Genomic DNA, 15,588 nt, shown 5'->3' with positions numbered 1-15,588 from the left:
CGTAGTGTGCAAGGGGCGGTGTGGATTTGTTGGGCCGAAGGGCCTGTTTCCACACTGTGGGGAATCTAATATATATTCAGGACCCCCTACCGCTGTAACCCGCTTTAGAAGTTTTACCCGTTTGTGGAATTGCATGGATGGTGTAACTCAGCAGCAGGTTGAAGAGACTGAGAAAATCAGAAGGCGGTCTCTAACATGTTCAGTTACTACACTCCAATTTTGTCATTGTACACTGTAATAGATTAGTATATTCCATTCTCACGGTTTATGATTAAATGCAATGGAATAAACTGTGGAGCTGAAAGGACGTCAGGATGAGCGCCGCCCTCCGAAGAATGAAACAATAAGATCGCCTTCGGTTTTTTTCAGTGTAGAATATGCATGCTTTATCGAATGCAATTGCCCAAATTTTTCCAATTTCGTTTTAGGTTACCTCTAAAGATGCCATTAAATGTGAAATAAATCAATTAACGATCTGAACTCTGAAGAGCTTAACGCCCGCAGTGTTTACAAATTCACTGAAAAAGGGGTATACTTAGACGTTATCAGAGCGAAACAAACCATTTAGCCTAACCAGCACTGTAGCTTAGTCACTGCAATAGTCAAGGACGAGGGGGAGGGTTGGGGGGTGAACTGTCCAAATTAATAAAAATGCGCCTGAAATTAAAACGTGCCTACGTATTATGAAACTGAACAGCAGAAAGCGAGGTGAAGCGACAGAGGGGTATCCGAGTAATTTAGAAAACAAATCTTTCGAGAAATCCTAAACTGAAATAATATATTATGACTGTGAATGGAGTACATTATTTATAACTAAACCGTCTAAAGGTGTTGTTGCTAATATTTCACTAGCACATTTATAGACTAATTCCCAAAACATCTTTGTATTTACCGTATTTTATTTATATATTTTACATTTTACAGTAATATCGGAATTTGTTCTTTTTTTAAAAAAAGTCCGTGGAAACGAGTGTACTTATAAAAAATCCGATCTAAAATGAAGGTGGTGTGTCTCCCAATGAGGACACAGCCACTCAATCTGCTGCATTTAGGTTACCTAGATAGTTCACAATATCCAGATGGCCGTGTTGCTTTGCCAGATCGATGGGTCGTTGTTGGTTTTTGTCCCGAAGATTTGCGTCGGCATTCCCGACTTCGATCAAAACTTGCAACGTGTCCAGGAAACCTTCCCTGGCAACATCATGGATCAATGCTATTTGTTGATTATCCTGCCGGTTAGGATCTGCTCCGTGTTGCAGGAGAAGGCGACAAATTTCCGGACAGCCCATTTTCATCACCTGAGAGGGACACAGAAGGAGAGAGAAAGGAATTTGCTTCTCAACCGGTCCTAGACAATGAACACCCACATGTAACTGAAGTGACCAAACCAAAATTTATATTCGTTCCCCTTTTTTTAACTGACATTTGTCTCAATGCCTTATTGAACATATTTCTCAAATGTGAACATAGCATATCAATAGATTATGCAGTGAGCATAAAACTGTTGGCAATTTTGTTACATTCATTTGATTTATTTTCTTGCGATCAGTTTTTCAATGAATCCATTCTTCCCACATTCGTTTATCTCTGTTTCTGAGGTATCCTAAAATACTAACAAATATATAAAAAGCACAACATTTACGGCCAAGTCATGCGTCAAGCTAAAAATTGATCAGCGAGTTATCACAAAATATGTTAAGAATAGGAGGTTAACATTTTAAATAATTTAGTTAATGTCTAGTCCCAGTCAGAATTTAAGGCGGGGTCTTACTAGAATCGTGAAATCCCCTACAGTTTGGAAGCAGGTCCGACGGCCTATCGACTCCATACCGACCCTCCGAAGAGCATCCCACCCCGACCCCATCCCTATAAGCCTGCATTTCGCATGCCCAATCCACCCCTGCATATCCCTGGATATTGCGGGCAATTTAGCACGGCTAATCTACCTAACTAGTACACCATTACAAAGGGAAAATCGCCGAGAAATAGAACAGTCTTCAAGTTTTTTTTAAAGAAATATTCTGGATAAAGCCGTTAAGACAACACAGAAATCATTTCAATTTCTTCTCGGGTATACATTTAGATATCCTTGTTAAATGTGTAAAATTTACAAAACTAACAAAGATATTTCAGACAATGGTATATAAAAATCAAATATTTACAATTGAGACATTTGCTTACAATTAAGTGATCTACGCAGAGAAATAACAATAAAATGTCTGATTGTTCCGAATGATCTTTGACACATTGTTTTCTACAATGCTTGACGAAATGTCTACCATCGTTTTTAATCTCGCTTTCTGGTTGGATATCTAAATTTCTAATACGTAGCAGTAGAGCACTTAGGCGTCTTTGAATGTTGCTTAATTTCGATTGCCATTGCTTTATAGTTAAATTGCAAAATGCACGATCTCACTGGCATTTAAAACAATATTCAGTAGAACAATTTTTTATAAATAACGAGGCAGCAAGTTAATTCAACAAGGACTGATGTCGTTGGTCAGAGCTGTAATGCCGTCGATTTGGTTTGCACTAAAACATTGACGTTTTTGTGAGCTTTTGAGTCTATTCTTATTTGTTTCAAATTTTATCAGATCTACGGTTTTTAGAACTTTTTGGATTAATATTAATTTCATTAGTTTATATACCGTTGGGTTAATAAATGAAATACATTTGAAATGTTTAAATGAACAAATATATATCATTTTTCCATGATGTAGACTAAAATGGCGCCAAAATAACGATTTTTATTTGTAATCCGGTACAAATAACTATGTATAATCTTACAGTTAAAGTTTTCTTCATTGTTATTTATTTTCTACTTCTTGAAAAAAAGCGTTTGCCCTAGTTAAAACACTTCCGGTATTTCTAATAGCTATATGCGTTAACATGCCTTTCCCGAACAATCATATTCTCTCATCCAAAATTAACCCAAAATTTGTATCGAGAAACTAATTGAACAGATTGTAGAAATGGAGGAAATTACTTGCAAACCTAAAACCAATCAGGGGAACGTGGGTCACTATCTGCCTAGCCATTCAAAGACTAATACTAATGTTGCAACAATCTTACGGACGTGTCATAATATGAGCGAAGTATAAAAATGGAACATCAAATAAAAATAAGTACCTGTAAGGGGGTCCTACCAAAACTATTGATCCCATCGACGTCTGCTCCATTATGCAACAATTCGTTCACCTTGTCATAGTTCCCTTGAGCAGCTGCATTGGCAAGTTCGTCGTTATTAGCCATGGCGCCCACTTAATATCTTTTTTTTGTTCCGTACTATTTGGAATAACAGTGACAACAATAAATTGGAGCTGGCTCGTCTTGTCAGTTTCCGAACCTGTTATGTCTCTCTGCCGACAGTATTTCAAGAGTTGGAGAAGGTGGAGCGATGTCAGTAAACCATCCTCCCAGCTCGGTTTGTGTGTTTTTTTTGGTTTTGAGAGGCTGGCATGAAGTGCGAATGACTGCGTCTGTCTGTCTGTCTCGGTGCATTGGAGGGGTTGCTGGGATGTGGGTTGCTTGCTGGAGGTCTCCCGTGGGCAGAGCTGTAATCCGGAGAGGGGCGCTGCACCTTGAGCTGTCTCGTTGGGCTCGCGATCTGTTCAGACTTGTCTCCTGCGCCTGCGCGGTTGGCTGCCCATCGGCCGGGCAGAGGGAGGGGGTGACGTCACAGCACCGCCGCACAGCGTCGGCCACTCACCTCCCCAAAGGGTGAGTCTCTGCGTTTGCGCATGACGGCACTCGTGTGTCCACACCACGGGAATCAGACGGCAGCCCGCGTCTGCGCGCAAGGAGAGCCGGCCACAGGCAATCGCGCGTCTGCGCACAAGGGGAGCCGGCCACCGGCAACCCCGCGTCGGAGCACAACGGGAGCCGGCCGCCGGCAGCCGCGCGTCTGCGCACTTTCTTCCTTCGATGAATGAATGGGGAACGTATCAGGAAGGGGCCAACGGTAACGATCACAAAAATGGGGTGACTCGTTGCGGAGTTTCCCCCCCGACACCCGGACCCGATTAACTGGGAGCCTTCAGACCATCTGTCTGCGCCGCTGGCTTTTCGAGACAGGCGGGCGATCATCGACCCCGGCTGCAGGAGAGCGGTACTGCCGGGTGTTGGCATCCGCACCCGGAGCTACAGCCTGGGACGTGTTGTTCGTCTTTCCGCATGAGATCAGGACAAATGCATGCAGACTGATTTTTTCTTAAACCAATCTGTTCAGATTATGCCGCTGAGCGAGATGGGACTTGAAATTCGGGCTTCATAGCCCGGAGGTAGGGACACTGCCACCTCCCACAAGAAGCCTCTGTAATGGATGCAGTTTTTCCCCCCGTAAATGTATCTGGTTAGATATGTTAATGACGCGCCTGTGAGCTAGTGGAACTTGAACCCCAGCCTTCTGGCTGAGAAGTAGGAACACTACTATTGCCTGCAAGAGCCTTCTCTCATGCATTGCAGATTTTTATTCTCTTTGTTTTAATCAACCTCTTCAGCAATATTAGTACTCACCTCTGGAACTCGTGGGACTTGAACCCAGGCCTCCTGGCTCAGAGGTACGGACTCATGCATACAAATACATTTTCATTTTGCTACTTTTTATGCAGCTAGTAGCTGTATAGGCTGCTCAGAAATGCTATTACACACCTCTGGAGCTCGTGCAACTAGAACCCAGGTCTCCTAGTTGAGAAATAGCGTCACTCCCACCGTGCTACAAAAGCCCTTATTGAGACTTTAATGCAGTCCAGGTACTGGCGTTTCTAATGAAAGCTAACGGCCAGGTCAGCCGGGGCTGACAATCGCTTTCTACCACTCAATCATTGTGAAACAAAAAAAACCATGCATTTATTTCAAGGTTTAGAAATCATACCTCCGAAAGAAAGACACGGTCGTGTTGTTTCAACATTGCTCCTATTGTTAAACGGCTCTTGCCTCTCTTAAGAAACGTCCCCTAGAGTTCGGCTGCGACTACCGTTCATTACTCTAAAGCACGTTTCGACGTCTGGAGGCCCCGAAAGGCGCTCAACAAATGCCAGAATTATATTACGAACTTCCAATAACCGAAAAAAAAGTCGATTATAGTACGTATTAATTAAAGAAAGGTTACACCCATGACACTAAATTCTGTTGCAGTGATCAAAGCTTTTCAGTGTCCAAGTGGAAGGGCTGCCAAGCCCCTCGGGTTTATTCATCGTAAAAAAATCAATTTTCTAGGAGTACGCCGAGCATTTTGTTTTGGTATCGATATTATTGTGCACGTTATAATTATTGACTTTCAGTGCACTTTCGAATATTAGATCACAGCGCAGCTGTATTGCAATCAGATCAATGAAAACAAATACAGGCGTAGAAATGCTGCCAGTACATTGTACATTTCAACAGAAACCGATGCCCGATTCTGAAACTTTATTGAGCCCGTACTAATTTATTCTACTGCTTTTGCTGGTCTGTGTTAGTCGAAGAAAAAATTAATTATATTAATTTGTAAATTTGCAACAATTGACAAAAAAACCACGTGGTTTTTTCGAATTTTTGTGACAAAAGCGATGATATAAATAAACACTTCCTCCTGATTAATAACATTCACACTTTGATACTGAAAGGATATAACCTTCATATCAATAGCACACAACAGTTAAATTGCAGTGCCAGCGAGGGTAAATATTTCACCTTTTCAGTTGGGTTGTGACGCCGAATTAGTTCTTCTGGTGATGTATCCACTCCAGTTATTAATAAATCTGGAATATTCTGCAGATTTCTTAATTTCGGATTTCCAAAGCGACCCTCTGTGGGTTTTTCACTGCAAACCTGCTATTGGCACGGTTGGTGTAAATGTTCCCACATCTCAGCTTTAGACTCGCCCCGTTAACCGAATGCAAATAAAGGGTGTATTTCCTTTTAAGTGCAAGATCACTATCTCTCCACTAGTGTGGGGGGTGTTATACATATATATGCCCTGTCAACCAAAAAAAAGTGTTGGAATAATATTCGATTTGCTGTTGAATTGGTAGTTTTAATAACTGGAGATCATTTGTTTTGCAGTCCTGACTCAAAGAATGAAAACTAGACATGTCTTTTGACATACATACTGTTAAATTTCCAAAGAGTGCATATTAGGCCCTTCTTACAATTTCATCCATTTGGTGTTTTACGTGCACTGTACGATTTCTTGAATAGTTTTCATTTTACCAGCACTCAAATGGACTTTTTTTTGTTTCAAAATGGCTCCCTTTATTGTTGTATCTAAATTGTTTAATAGTAAAGATGAGAACCCCTGGTATTTCTCAGTTCTCACTTACTTGTGGTCATGATTCGTTCATAATTGAAAGACGAAGTCTGCCCCTTTATTTCAAGGGCAAACTTAAAAACTTTGTAAACGGTTATATTTATGAGAAATGCGGAACTATCCTTTCCCAAACAAATTCAGATTTTACACTTCAACATCCCTCTTTATTATTTAATTCAGCGCATGCATTCATGTTTAATTTACACAATGAAGAACAGACATATTTAAATAAATGATTGGTGTTTTCTCTGCGAGGTCTTATGCAGTAACATGCTAGCTTTATTTGCTTTTCTGTGTTGCACACATCCAAGCAGTTTGACCAACAGACTTCTTTTGACTGTGGCTTGTGATGGATATGATTATACCATTATGCTTATATTGCGATAATCAGATCAAAAGTGGAAACTATGTATTTCTCATTTGAGCAAGCTGACACTTCGAAGGCCTGATTAATCATGAGCCTTTTCTTGCTGGCGGTGAGGTATATCCCTGGCCAAGTGCATTTAGAGGTTGGAATTCAATAATTTGCGTTGACAAGTTGAAAATAAAACAAAACTTTGAAAGGCAGCGTGGCTCAGTGGTTAGCACTCATGCCTCACAGCGCCAAGGACTCGGGTTCGATTCCAGCCTCGGGTGACTGTCTGTGTGGAGTTTGCTCACTTTTCTCCGTGGGTTTCCTCCCCCAATCTAAAGATGTGCAGGCTTGGTGGATTGGCCCTGCTAAATTATGTTCAGGGATGTTTAGGTTATTAGGAGAGGGGGATGCTCTGAGGGTCGGTGTGGGCCGAAGGGAAAAAATTGAAGTTATTTAGGAAAGTTAGAAAATTGTCTTGTGTATGTCCACAATGATGATCCAACTGTGAGAAGTCCTTGAAAGCGATTCTATCCTTCATTAAAGTCGTTGTATATTTGAAACTTGTTACAGACGAAATTATTTATAATGTATCATTTGTAAAGTGGAATTAAGTACTTAATAAAGCTAGTTAACAATGAGAGTTCTCTCAAACGAGTTCTGTTGGCTCAGGAGGAAACTGCCTCTTGCAATGCGATGAGTTTGAATCAGTAGGACTATCCGACCAATACAATTAGAAATATAACTCGTGTTAAGATTTTTCTTTGTAGTTTAGGTGCTTTTATTTATTGGATTTTCATACCATTACAGCTACTAAACTGTGCAGAACTGGAAGGAAATATCCAAGCTATTGAGGGAAAAGCCCATCTACACCTTCGGCTTTTGGTACAATTCTGTGACAGTTATGCAAACAGTATATCAATATGCTTTAATAACTGTTGCTACATAAAAATAAAATCAAAGGGTTTTATGAAATTTATATTTCAATAGATGCCCTGTTAATTATCGGCGACAATAATAAACAAGGCTTTGACAACATTATTAAACTGTGAAGTCACATTTCGAACGTTTTTGTACGATGTGACACATCCCCTTGCTTATTTAATATATAGTTCCGTTTGGAAGGTCTGGAACAATGTGTTTATTCCAAAGGGAGTTTATACTCTCTTTCAGTTTTATCCCGAAACTCTTTTCACAACGATCAGATGAATAATCTCCAGTAAAATTGTAGAAGTGACCTTGAACAAGCTGCACTTGAATATTTTAATTTAAAAACACAACGTCCTATTAACGCTAGTTATAACAAAACCTACAAACACTCACAAAATGATGTCTAATAAAGTGCATTGTTTTATTATCAAGTGAGATTGTTTGCATACAGTCTGTAAAAATAGTGACATGTCCCAAGGCTGACTGTTGGAATCCCTTAGACAAAGGATCATTATCTAAAGCAAAATGTTCTTAGATGTCATCTCTCTCTCTCCCGACTCAGCAAGCCTCCCTCCCGCCCACATAGTTTCTGGAGTTTCAGTATGACATTTCTTGCTATTTGTTAATTATTGTGGGGATTCACGAAAACATTACCTGTTTCTGAAGGGTGCAAAAACAAAAGTATTGAACAACCAAAAGTAATCTCCATAAAAATTGTTTACAATCGGCTGCTAAATATTGTCATTGACTCAACCGTATAATAATTATACTGGGGCGCCTGGCGAGTGCGTGCTAGGTATTTACAATTAGTAACTAATTCATTTCGAACTCATTACACCAGCAAACCCTTCCCACGCGAACCTGAGTAGTAATGAGATCTAATTTTCAGCCATGGATAGAATTATTGTTCTGGTTTTATATTTCAATGATTGGGAAGCGTGCCTGAAAAAGAAACGTCGTGAATCAGTCTGTAATCCTACTTGTTTTTGCTTCCTCTTTCTGCGAGACCAAACGGCTCCTGCAACCGACCTGCTTTCAGTCCCTTTGGGAGATGGATTTTGTTGCTTGTTTGAGACTTTGCTGCCTGTTTAATTGACCGAAAACTCGTTTAAATAAAACATTTGGCCTTCCAACCGCTTCGAGCTGAGTTTGAGAAACAGTACAAGAGATGAGACTATTTAAATACTGAGGACACACGCTTTTATTTGGCATGAATGAATTCATAAAGCATGTGATAAAATCCATAGTTAAAAGTTTGGAAAAGTACGCAATATTGTCAGAATTGCTGACAGACGACCAAAGGAAATCAAATAATGCTTAGTTTCAGTGTGGAATTAACATCTGACAGATATTTTGAAGTCAAGTGCGTTGGTTTGATGCATTTCCAGCGTAAATGTATATTTCTAAAATACGGCGGGCACATATGCATTCGGTAGTCGTGCGGTACCAATAGTTATATTGAATTTACGCAAAGGCTTTGCAGTATTTTCATTTGGTAAATCAATCCTGTACTTGGTGTACGCTGCACTACTGAAATATACATGACCGTCTAGCCTCAGGCAGAAAAATGTTGCAAAAATGAATGTGGCGGTGGATTTTCTTACCAAAATTGTAACGATTTCTTTCGCCGTCATATGTGGAGACCATAGGGATTTTTGGAATTGCTTTAAAGCAATTCAGCCGAAACTGCCAGGGTGAGATGAAGAGAATTATTTATTGTAAGAGCTGTTGTCCAGAAGGAAGGAATAAACACATTCAATAGCAACCGTCAAAAAGGAATTGGGAAAAATATTTTTAGAAGGATACAGTTGTAGAACTACCAGCAGAAGCACTGTGATTAATTGCATAGCTCTTTTAAAGACCTAGCACTGACACTACAAACTGAATGGTCTCTTTTGTACAGTACTAATCAGTGGTAAATGCAGGAGAGGGGATTGTTATGGATGTATTTATTATTTCCTTTTAAAATTAGCTTTGCTTCAAATTTACACACATTTCCTAGCCTCAGATCATCTATATCCAATTTTACCCTACTTCAGCTTCAATTTCACTATTTATTGGGAGAAGTGTTTGGTCTAACAAAGGCTGGTGAGTGATGAAACAAACTGAAAATGCTGGAATCCAAGGTAGCCAAACAGGAGGCGAGAAGAACATAGCAAGCCAGGCAGCATCTGGAGGGAAGAGAAGTCAACATGTCAGGTATAAACCTTGTTCAGGACTGAAGATTGAGTGTGCGTGGAATGTACTGCCAAAAGAGATGGCGGAAGTATACACAATCGCAGCATTCAAGAAGCCACCTGGACAAATACATGAGTAGGAAGGGAACAGAGGGATACAGATCCTGTCAGTGAAGACAGTTTTAGTATTGAAGGGCAAAAGGTGTCAATGCAGAATTGGAGGGCCAAAAAGACCTGTCCCTGTGCTGTTTTTGTTCTTTGTTCTTTATGTTTTGTTAATATGCACCACAAGCCACAGATTCCACAGCTAACATGATTAATTTACTTCCACCTCACTGCCCCTAAATATTCTACTCGAACTTCAGTCTCCTCCACCTTATTTTCTCTTTTGTTCTATTTAGCAACAAATTACCCACTTTATGGTTGTAATGAAACTCTCTGGGATGCTGCATTACATTTTCTATCTTATATTTCCATACCATAAATGAAGCAAACTTCTCAGTCGCAGTCATTTGTAAACTAACCTGAAACACTGAGTGACACAGTCACAAACATTCAATATGTAAAAATCACAGGTCAGTTATGATTCAGCATTGCTTATACTTTGATCAGGGTGTAAAACTGTTCTTAAAGTACTGCAAGTAAATTTGTGAGGTAGTTATTCATTATCTAAATTCTCTTAAAACATTTGCATCATTAAAAGACATTTTGTTAAATTCACCAAATGTTGGTGGTGAATACTAAAGATTATTATGTTGCAGAATACTTGTTGATGTTGTTTGGAATACCACAGGATGATTTAAATCTGGCAGAAGCACCTATTCAGATCTGAAACAAAAACAAAAATTGCTGGAGAAACTCAGCAGGTCCAGTGGCATCTGCGAAGAGAAAGCAGAATTAGTATTTTGAGTCCAGTGACCCTTCTTCAGATCTAGCTTTTTTAACCATTTGTCATCACTATATGTTTAGAGGAAGAAATAGTTTGCCTTTCTACAATTCTTAAGAAATGAATTCATTGACATGTGTTACAAGTACTGTTGTTAGGTCAACAAACTCAAAATATTTTTGAATATAAAAGGGTCCCACAGACAATAAACTACATAACGAGCAGATAATGTGCTTTTGCTGGGCTTAGGTGATGTGCAAATATTGGTCAAGAGACAACAGGCCACTTTTTTCAGAAAGTGCCTTGGGCCTTTACGTCCACTAAGAAAGCTGATATTACAGTCTATTGGTATCTCACTGAGAGACAGCATTGATAATGATACAGCACTCTCCCCACACAGCTGTGCAATATCAGCCTACATTTTGTATCTATTACATTTTGTATCGCAGAAAGAACCCATAAATCTGCCCTAGGCCTGAGTGATAATTTTTAAATGTGAATTTAAGTGTAAATTTAGAAACACATTCATTTGCAAAACTACTGTTATAAATTAGTGATTTTTTCTATAATTTCTATTCATTATATACATAGTGAAAAAAGAAGTGGTCTCAAAAAAGTTGGTCAGAACACCAAAAGTATAACAACTAATAGTGGATGAATTAAAATCTGGAATGCTCATGAAACCAGAATTAGATGAATGGAACCACCATGAAAGTTTTGGGGATGGACATTACAAAGATTGGATTGATGAGGTCAGGTATGGATTTAAATTTCAAGCTTTGGAAATTGAGTTGCTTAACCAAGAGTCAGTGTAAGTCAGCAAGCAGGTTAGGGAACAAGATTGGTGTGAATTGGTATATGAGCAGCAGAGTTTTGTGTCTTCTCAAGCCAATAGAGGAAATGGTAGCCAAATGTACCTTGGAATATTCAAATCTAGAGGCACCAAAGCCATAGAAATGGTTTCAGCAGATGAGCTTGAGGCCAGGATAGAGTTAGCTGGAGGTACAAGTAGGAGGTCTGTGATGGAGGAGTTAAGTGTGAAATAGTCATCAGCAAGATGCTTGGAGTTGGTGGCCATTAAATGGATCGTGTGGGTCAGACCAAAGACAATTTCCAATATTTATTTGGTAGATATTTCTGTTCATCCAGTTATCTGACAAACAGTGTGAAAATTTGGGAACTGTGGCTGGGGTCAAGGGGTGGAGAGAAGAGGTAGAAATGAGTGTCACCGGGATACACAAAAGGCAATGCTTTTGGATAATGTCACCCTGAGGATGCATATGGATGAGAACTAGCAGGTGGAGAAAATATGAAGGGTTTTTTGCACTGTTCATTTGCACCAGTAAACTGTTGTAATTGTTACATCTGAAATGTTATGTCTATTAGAATAACAAATTTTTGCCATGAAAAATATGTCAATACTCTCAAATCCCATCATCGATGACACTCTAACTCAAACCTCCAGGATCTTTACTATATCACACACCTACATTTTGTTAATCCTGTGGGGTATTTTTAGAAGCTATACCTTCACAGCCTACTTTAAAAATAGTCAAACTGATGATGGCATCTTGTACATGCTAGAAATGTAGCCATGTCCATACATTTACTCCACTTTTTTCAAGCAAAACCCTGTTTTAGAATAAAAAAAAGACGAAAGAACTGTGGATGCTATAAATCAGGAGCAAAAACAAAGTTGCTGTAAAAGCTCAGCAGGCGGTATCTGTGAAGGCAAAAAACAGAGTTAACATTTTGGATCTGGGGTTCTGGTGAAGGGTCACCAGACCGGAAACGTTAACTCTGTTGTTTACTTCACAGGTGCTGCCAGACCTGCTGAGCCTTTACAACAACTTTGTTTTTGCTCTGATTTAGAGTGTTTGCTGAACCATATGTGTGTTCATGTGCTGATGCAGGATAGTGTGACTGTACCATTTACCTCGGCTAGCCGATGACCAATCACAAAATTCACAAACATTCACAATATTTGGATTCTAAGTCTCTTGAACTGCCCTACAGCAATAGCTCAAAATATATATTACCTTAAGCATTTAATATAAAAGGTGATTCACAGTGGCATAGAGGGAAAAAAAGGGAGGCATTTTTTGCCAGGACATGTTTGGAAATATTAGGAGGGGGGACCAGAGATCAAATAATTCAGTCTGTAAAATTGTTGCGGAAGTGCCTGCAATGGTAGTAGATTTGCCAACTTTAAGTACATTTAAGTTGTCATTGGACAAGCATATGGACGTACATGGAATAGTGTAGGTTAGATGGGCTTGAGATAGGTATGGCAGGTCAGAACAACATCGAGGGCCGTCAGGCCTGTACTGTGCTGTAATGTTCTATGTTCTAAGTAGCCAGGCTGTGGAATTTGTAGTTGGGTCACAACTGATGCCTTCAGTCTTACCAATATTAGGATGGAGAAAATTGTGGTTCATTGGGGCTGGTTGGACATGTGATCTCAAGACACCGAAGAAGTGAAGGCTCAAGGAAGGTGACCTCGATTTGGGATTAGCAACATAAATATGAATGTTTATCCTGCAAATGATAAAGTGGAGGGAAAACTATGCAAGATATCTGGGGACTTTTGGAAGGAACTACTCAGTGGTCAGAAATATTGCTGTAGGCAGGATAGAATTGGGTGGACTGGCAAATCAGATGAGCATATGGACAACAGAGGAATTGGCAGAAAAGAAAGCAGAAAACATAGCTACGTGTAGTGGAGGCATCAAAATTTGTGCATATGCTAATAGGTGGCAGGTGATATACAAGGTTTGAATGTGACAACAAGGTTAGAGTTAATCTTACGCAAGTAACCAGGAACAGGGGTAGAAACAAGTGCTAGTATGGAATTACGCATGAAAAATGAGTCAAGTGGCTATGGGTTGACCACAGTAAGTTGAGAGAAATTATGTTTATTAAGATATTCAGTAGCATAGTGGTGATCATGGTGGTGATAGAGTACATGAATGTCGATGCCATGCTTAACTGAATTAAAAACAAGGATGTGATAATGTCACCAGTGATTGGAACAGAGATCAACATTTCATTGTTTAAAAAATCTAATGTTAATGTCAACATGATTAAAAATAATTATATTATCTAATTAAATTCTAATTGAAGAGAAAATGCTAAAGATAGAATTTTGGGGCAGAACTAAGGTTTTCTTGAAAAAGGAGTGAAGAAGCCATTACAGGAGGTGTTCTGGCTTTGTTACAACAGGTAAATGTTGAACTAAGCAAAAGGTCATGCCATTGAGAAAATACAATGATGGTGGATGGAGTAGCAGGCCCATTATTAAAGGGGAAATTAGTTTGAATGAATATCAAGAAGGGCAACAATAATACATGTGAGGAGCTTAGCAGTAGAAAGGGTTGTTGGAGATAAGGCTGTAATTGTGAAGATTGCAAAGTAGCAGGGTGGGCATTTTAAGGTTTTAAAAAATGCATGATGGTAGTTTTGAACGTATATTGTCTGAAGATGGAGAGTTTTTGATGATATCAGAGGGTGTTGGGCCAAAAAATGATAGTTTGATAAACACGTAGGATAGGGGATGAATTTAGGTAGTTGGAATCATTTACAAAAAAAAAGTTTTATTATATATTATAAAATGTGCCAAGTTTCAGTGGCTTATGTTTGTCATGTGATTATATTACAATTCTCAATTTTAACAGAAACTAATGTTACAGCTGTTTCTAATATTCAGAGAACTTAAAACATACAAGGAATTTTATTGAAAATGGAAAATGAAATGGATATTCCCTATTCCTATATTAAAATGGTAACTTGATCTTTAGTATCTAAAAAGTCATTACATCTCTTTACTTCATAAATTCCAGGAACAGCTAATCCCATCAGAGGACTGTCTCACATAAACTTCAGTTCATGCTGTTGCAGTATACAAAAGGACAAACATACTGTTTTTACCTTCTGACTCAGAAGTGAAAATGCAACCAACTGAGCCAAGATGACAAAACGGAAAGGTTGCTTAGATACAATAAATTGATTTAGCTTGGAGTTGAGGAGTGGAATATGATCCAGAGAACAGTCACAGAACAATTGTGGCAGTTAACACTGAATTATGGAAGAACAATATTTATTGACCAAATGATCAAGACAGACAGCGGTAACTTCTTCTAAAAAATAAAAAAAGACAGAGAGAAGCAAAAACGAAGACAGGTCCCCTGGGGCATGAGGCTGGAGAAATAATAATAGGGAACAGGAAATGGCAGAGGAGTTGAATAAATGCTTTGCATCAGTCTTCATTGTAGAAGAGACTAATGGCATTCCAAAATTTCTAAATAATCAAAGGGCAAAAGGAGGAGAGGAAATAAATACAATACAATTATTAGAGAAAAAGTATGAGGAAGACTGATGACGCTAAAGACTAATAAGTCCCCTGGACCTGAATGGGATGCACCCTAAGATATTAAAGAAAGTAGCTCCAGAGGTAATGGATGCACTGGTACTAATATTTCAGGAAATGTTGATTCTGGAAAAGTCCTGGAGGATTGGAGAACTTTCAATGTAACACCTTTATTTATAAAGGAAGGGAGACCAAAAAAAAAACAGATAATGATAAGCCAGTTAGCATAAAGTCTGTTACTGGGAAAATTATTGAGTTTTTATAAAAGATGCAATAGGTGAATCTTTTGACATATACAATATATTTAAGCAGAGTCAGTCTGGCTTCATGAAGAGGATTTGATGCCTGATAAATTTACCATAAGTCTTTGAGGAGGTGAAAAGCAGCATAAGTGTTTGGAAAGGAAAATATGGAATGCATTTGGATTTTCAGAAGGCATTTGATAAGGTGCCACACTTCAAGCTTTTTTAATACGACATGAGCCCTTCATGTTGAAGGTAGTATGTTAGCACTGATGGAACACTGAGAATTTGGGGTAAATGGGGATTTTTTAGGATGAAAATCTAATGAGTGGAGTGTCACAGGAGT

At 39.0% G+C, this 15,588-nt stretch overlaps 1 protein-coding gene across 9 annotated transcripts in view; it reads right to left on the bottom strand.

Moving 5' to 3' along the window:
* Positions 1-15,588, bottom strand: part of cdkn2a/b (cyclin-dependent kinase inhibitor 2A/B (p15, inhibits CDK4)) — a 132,108-nt gene that overhangs the window by 18,144 nt on the left and 98,376 nt on the right. For 4 of the 9 annotated variants that reach the window (XM_059642890.1, XM_059642893.1, XM_059642882.1 and 1 more), the window contains exons 3-4: positions 9,176-9,257; positions 1,058-1,298 (exon numbers count right to left, since the gene is read on the bottom strand). In XM_059642890.1, coding sequence (XP_059498873.1) covers positions 1,058-1,298; positions 9,176-9,205 — 271 coding nt within the window. In that variant the 5' untranslated portion in view covers positions 9,206-9,257. Of the gene's footprint in view, positions 1-898; positions 1,299-3,129; positions 3,596-4,515; positions 4,636-4,873; positions 5,012-9,175; positions 9,258-15,588 lie in introns of those variants that run through there. The other 5 variants (XM_059642853.1, XM_059642861.1, XM_048525125.2 and 2 more) reach the window with 5 other exon arrangements.

The sequence above is a fragment of the Stegostoma tigrinum genome, chromosome 3 (genome assembly GCF_030684315.1).
Source record: "Stegostoma tigrinum isolate sSteTig4 chromosome 3, sSteTig4.hap1, whole genome shotgun sequence".
Taxonomy (NCBI): domain Eukaryota; kingdom Metazoa; phylum Chordata; class Chondrichthyes; order Orectolobiformes; family Stegostomatidae; genus Stegostoma; species Stegostoma tigrinum.
This window is presented reverse-complemented; position numbering and strand designations above follow the sequence as displayed.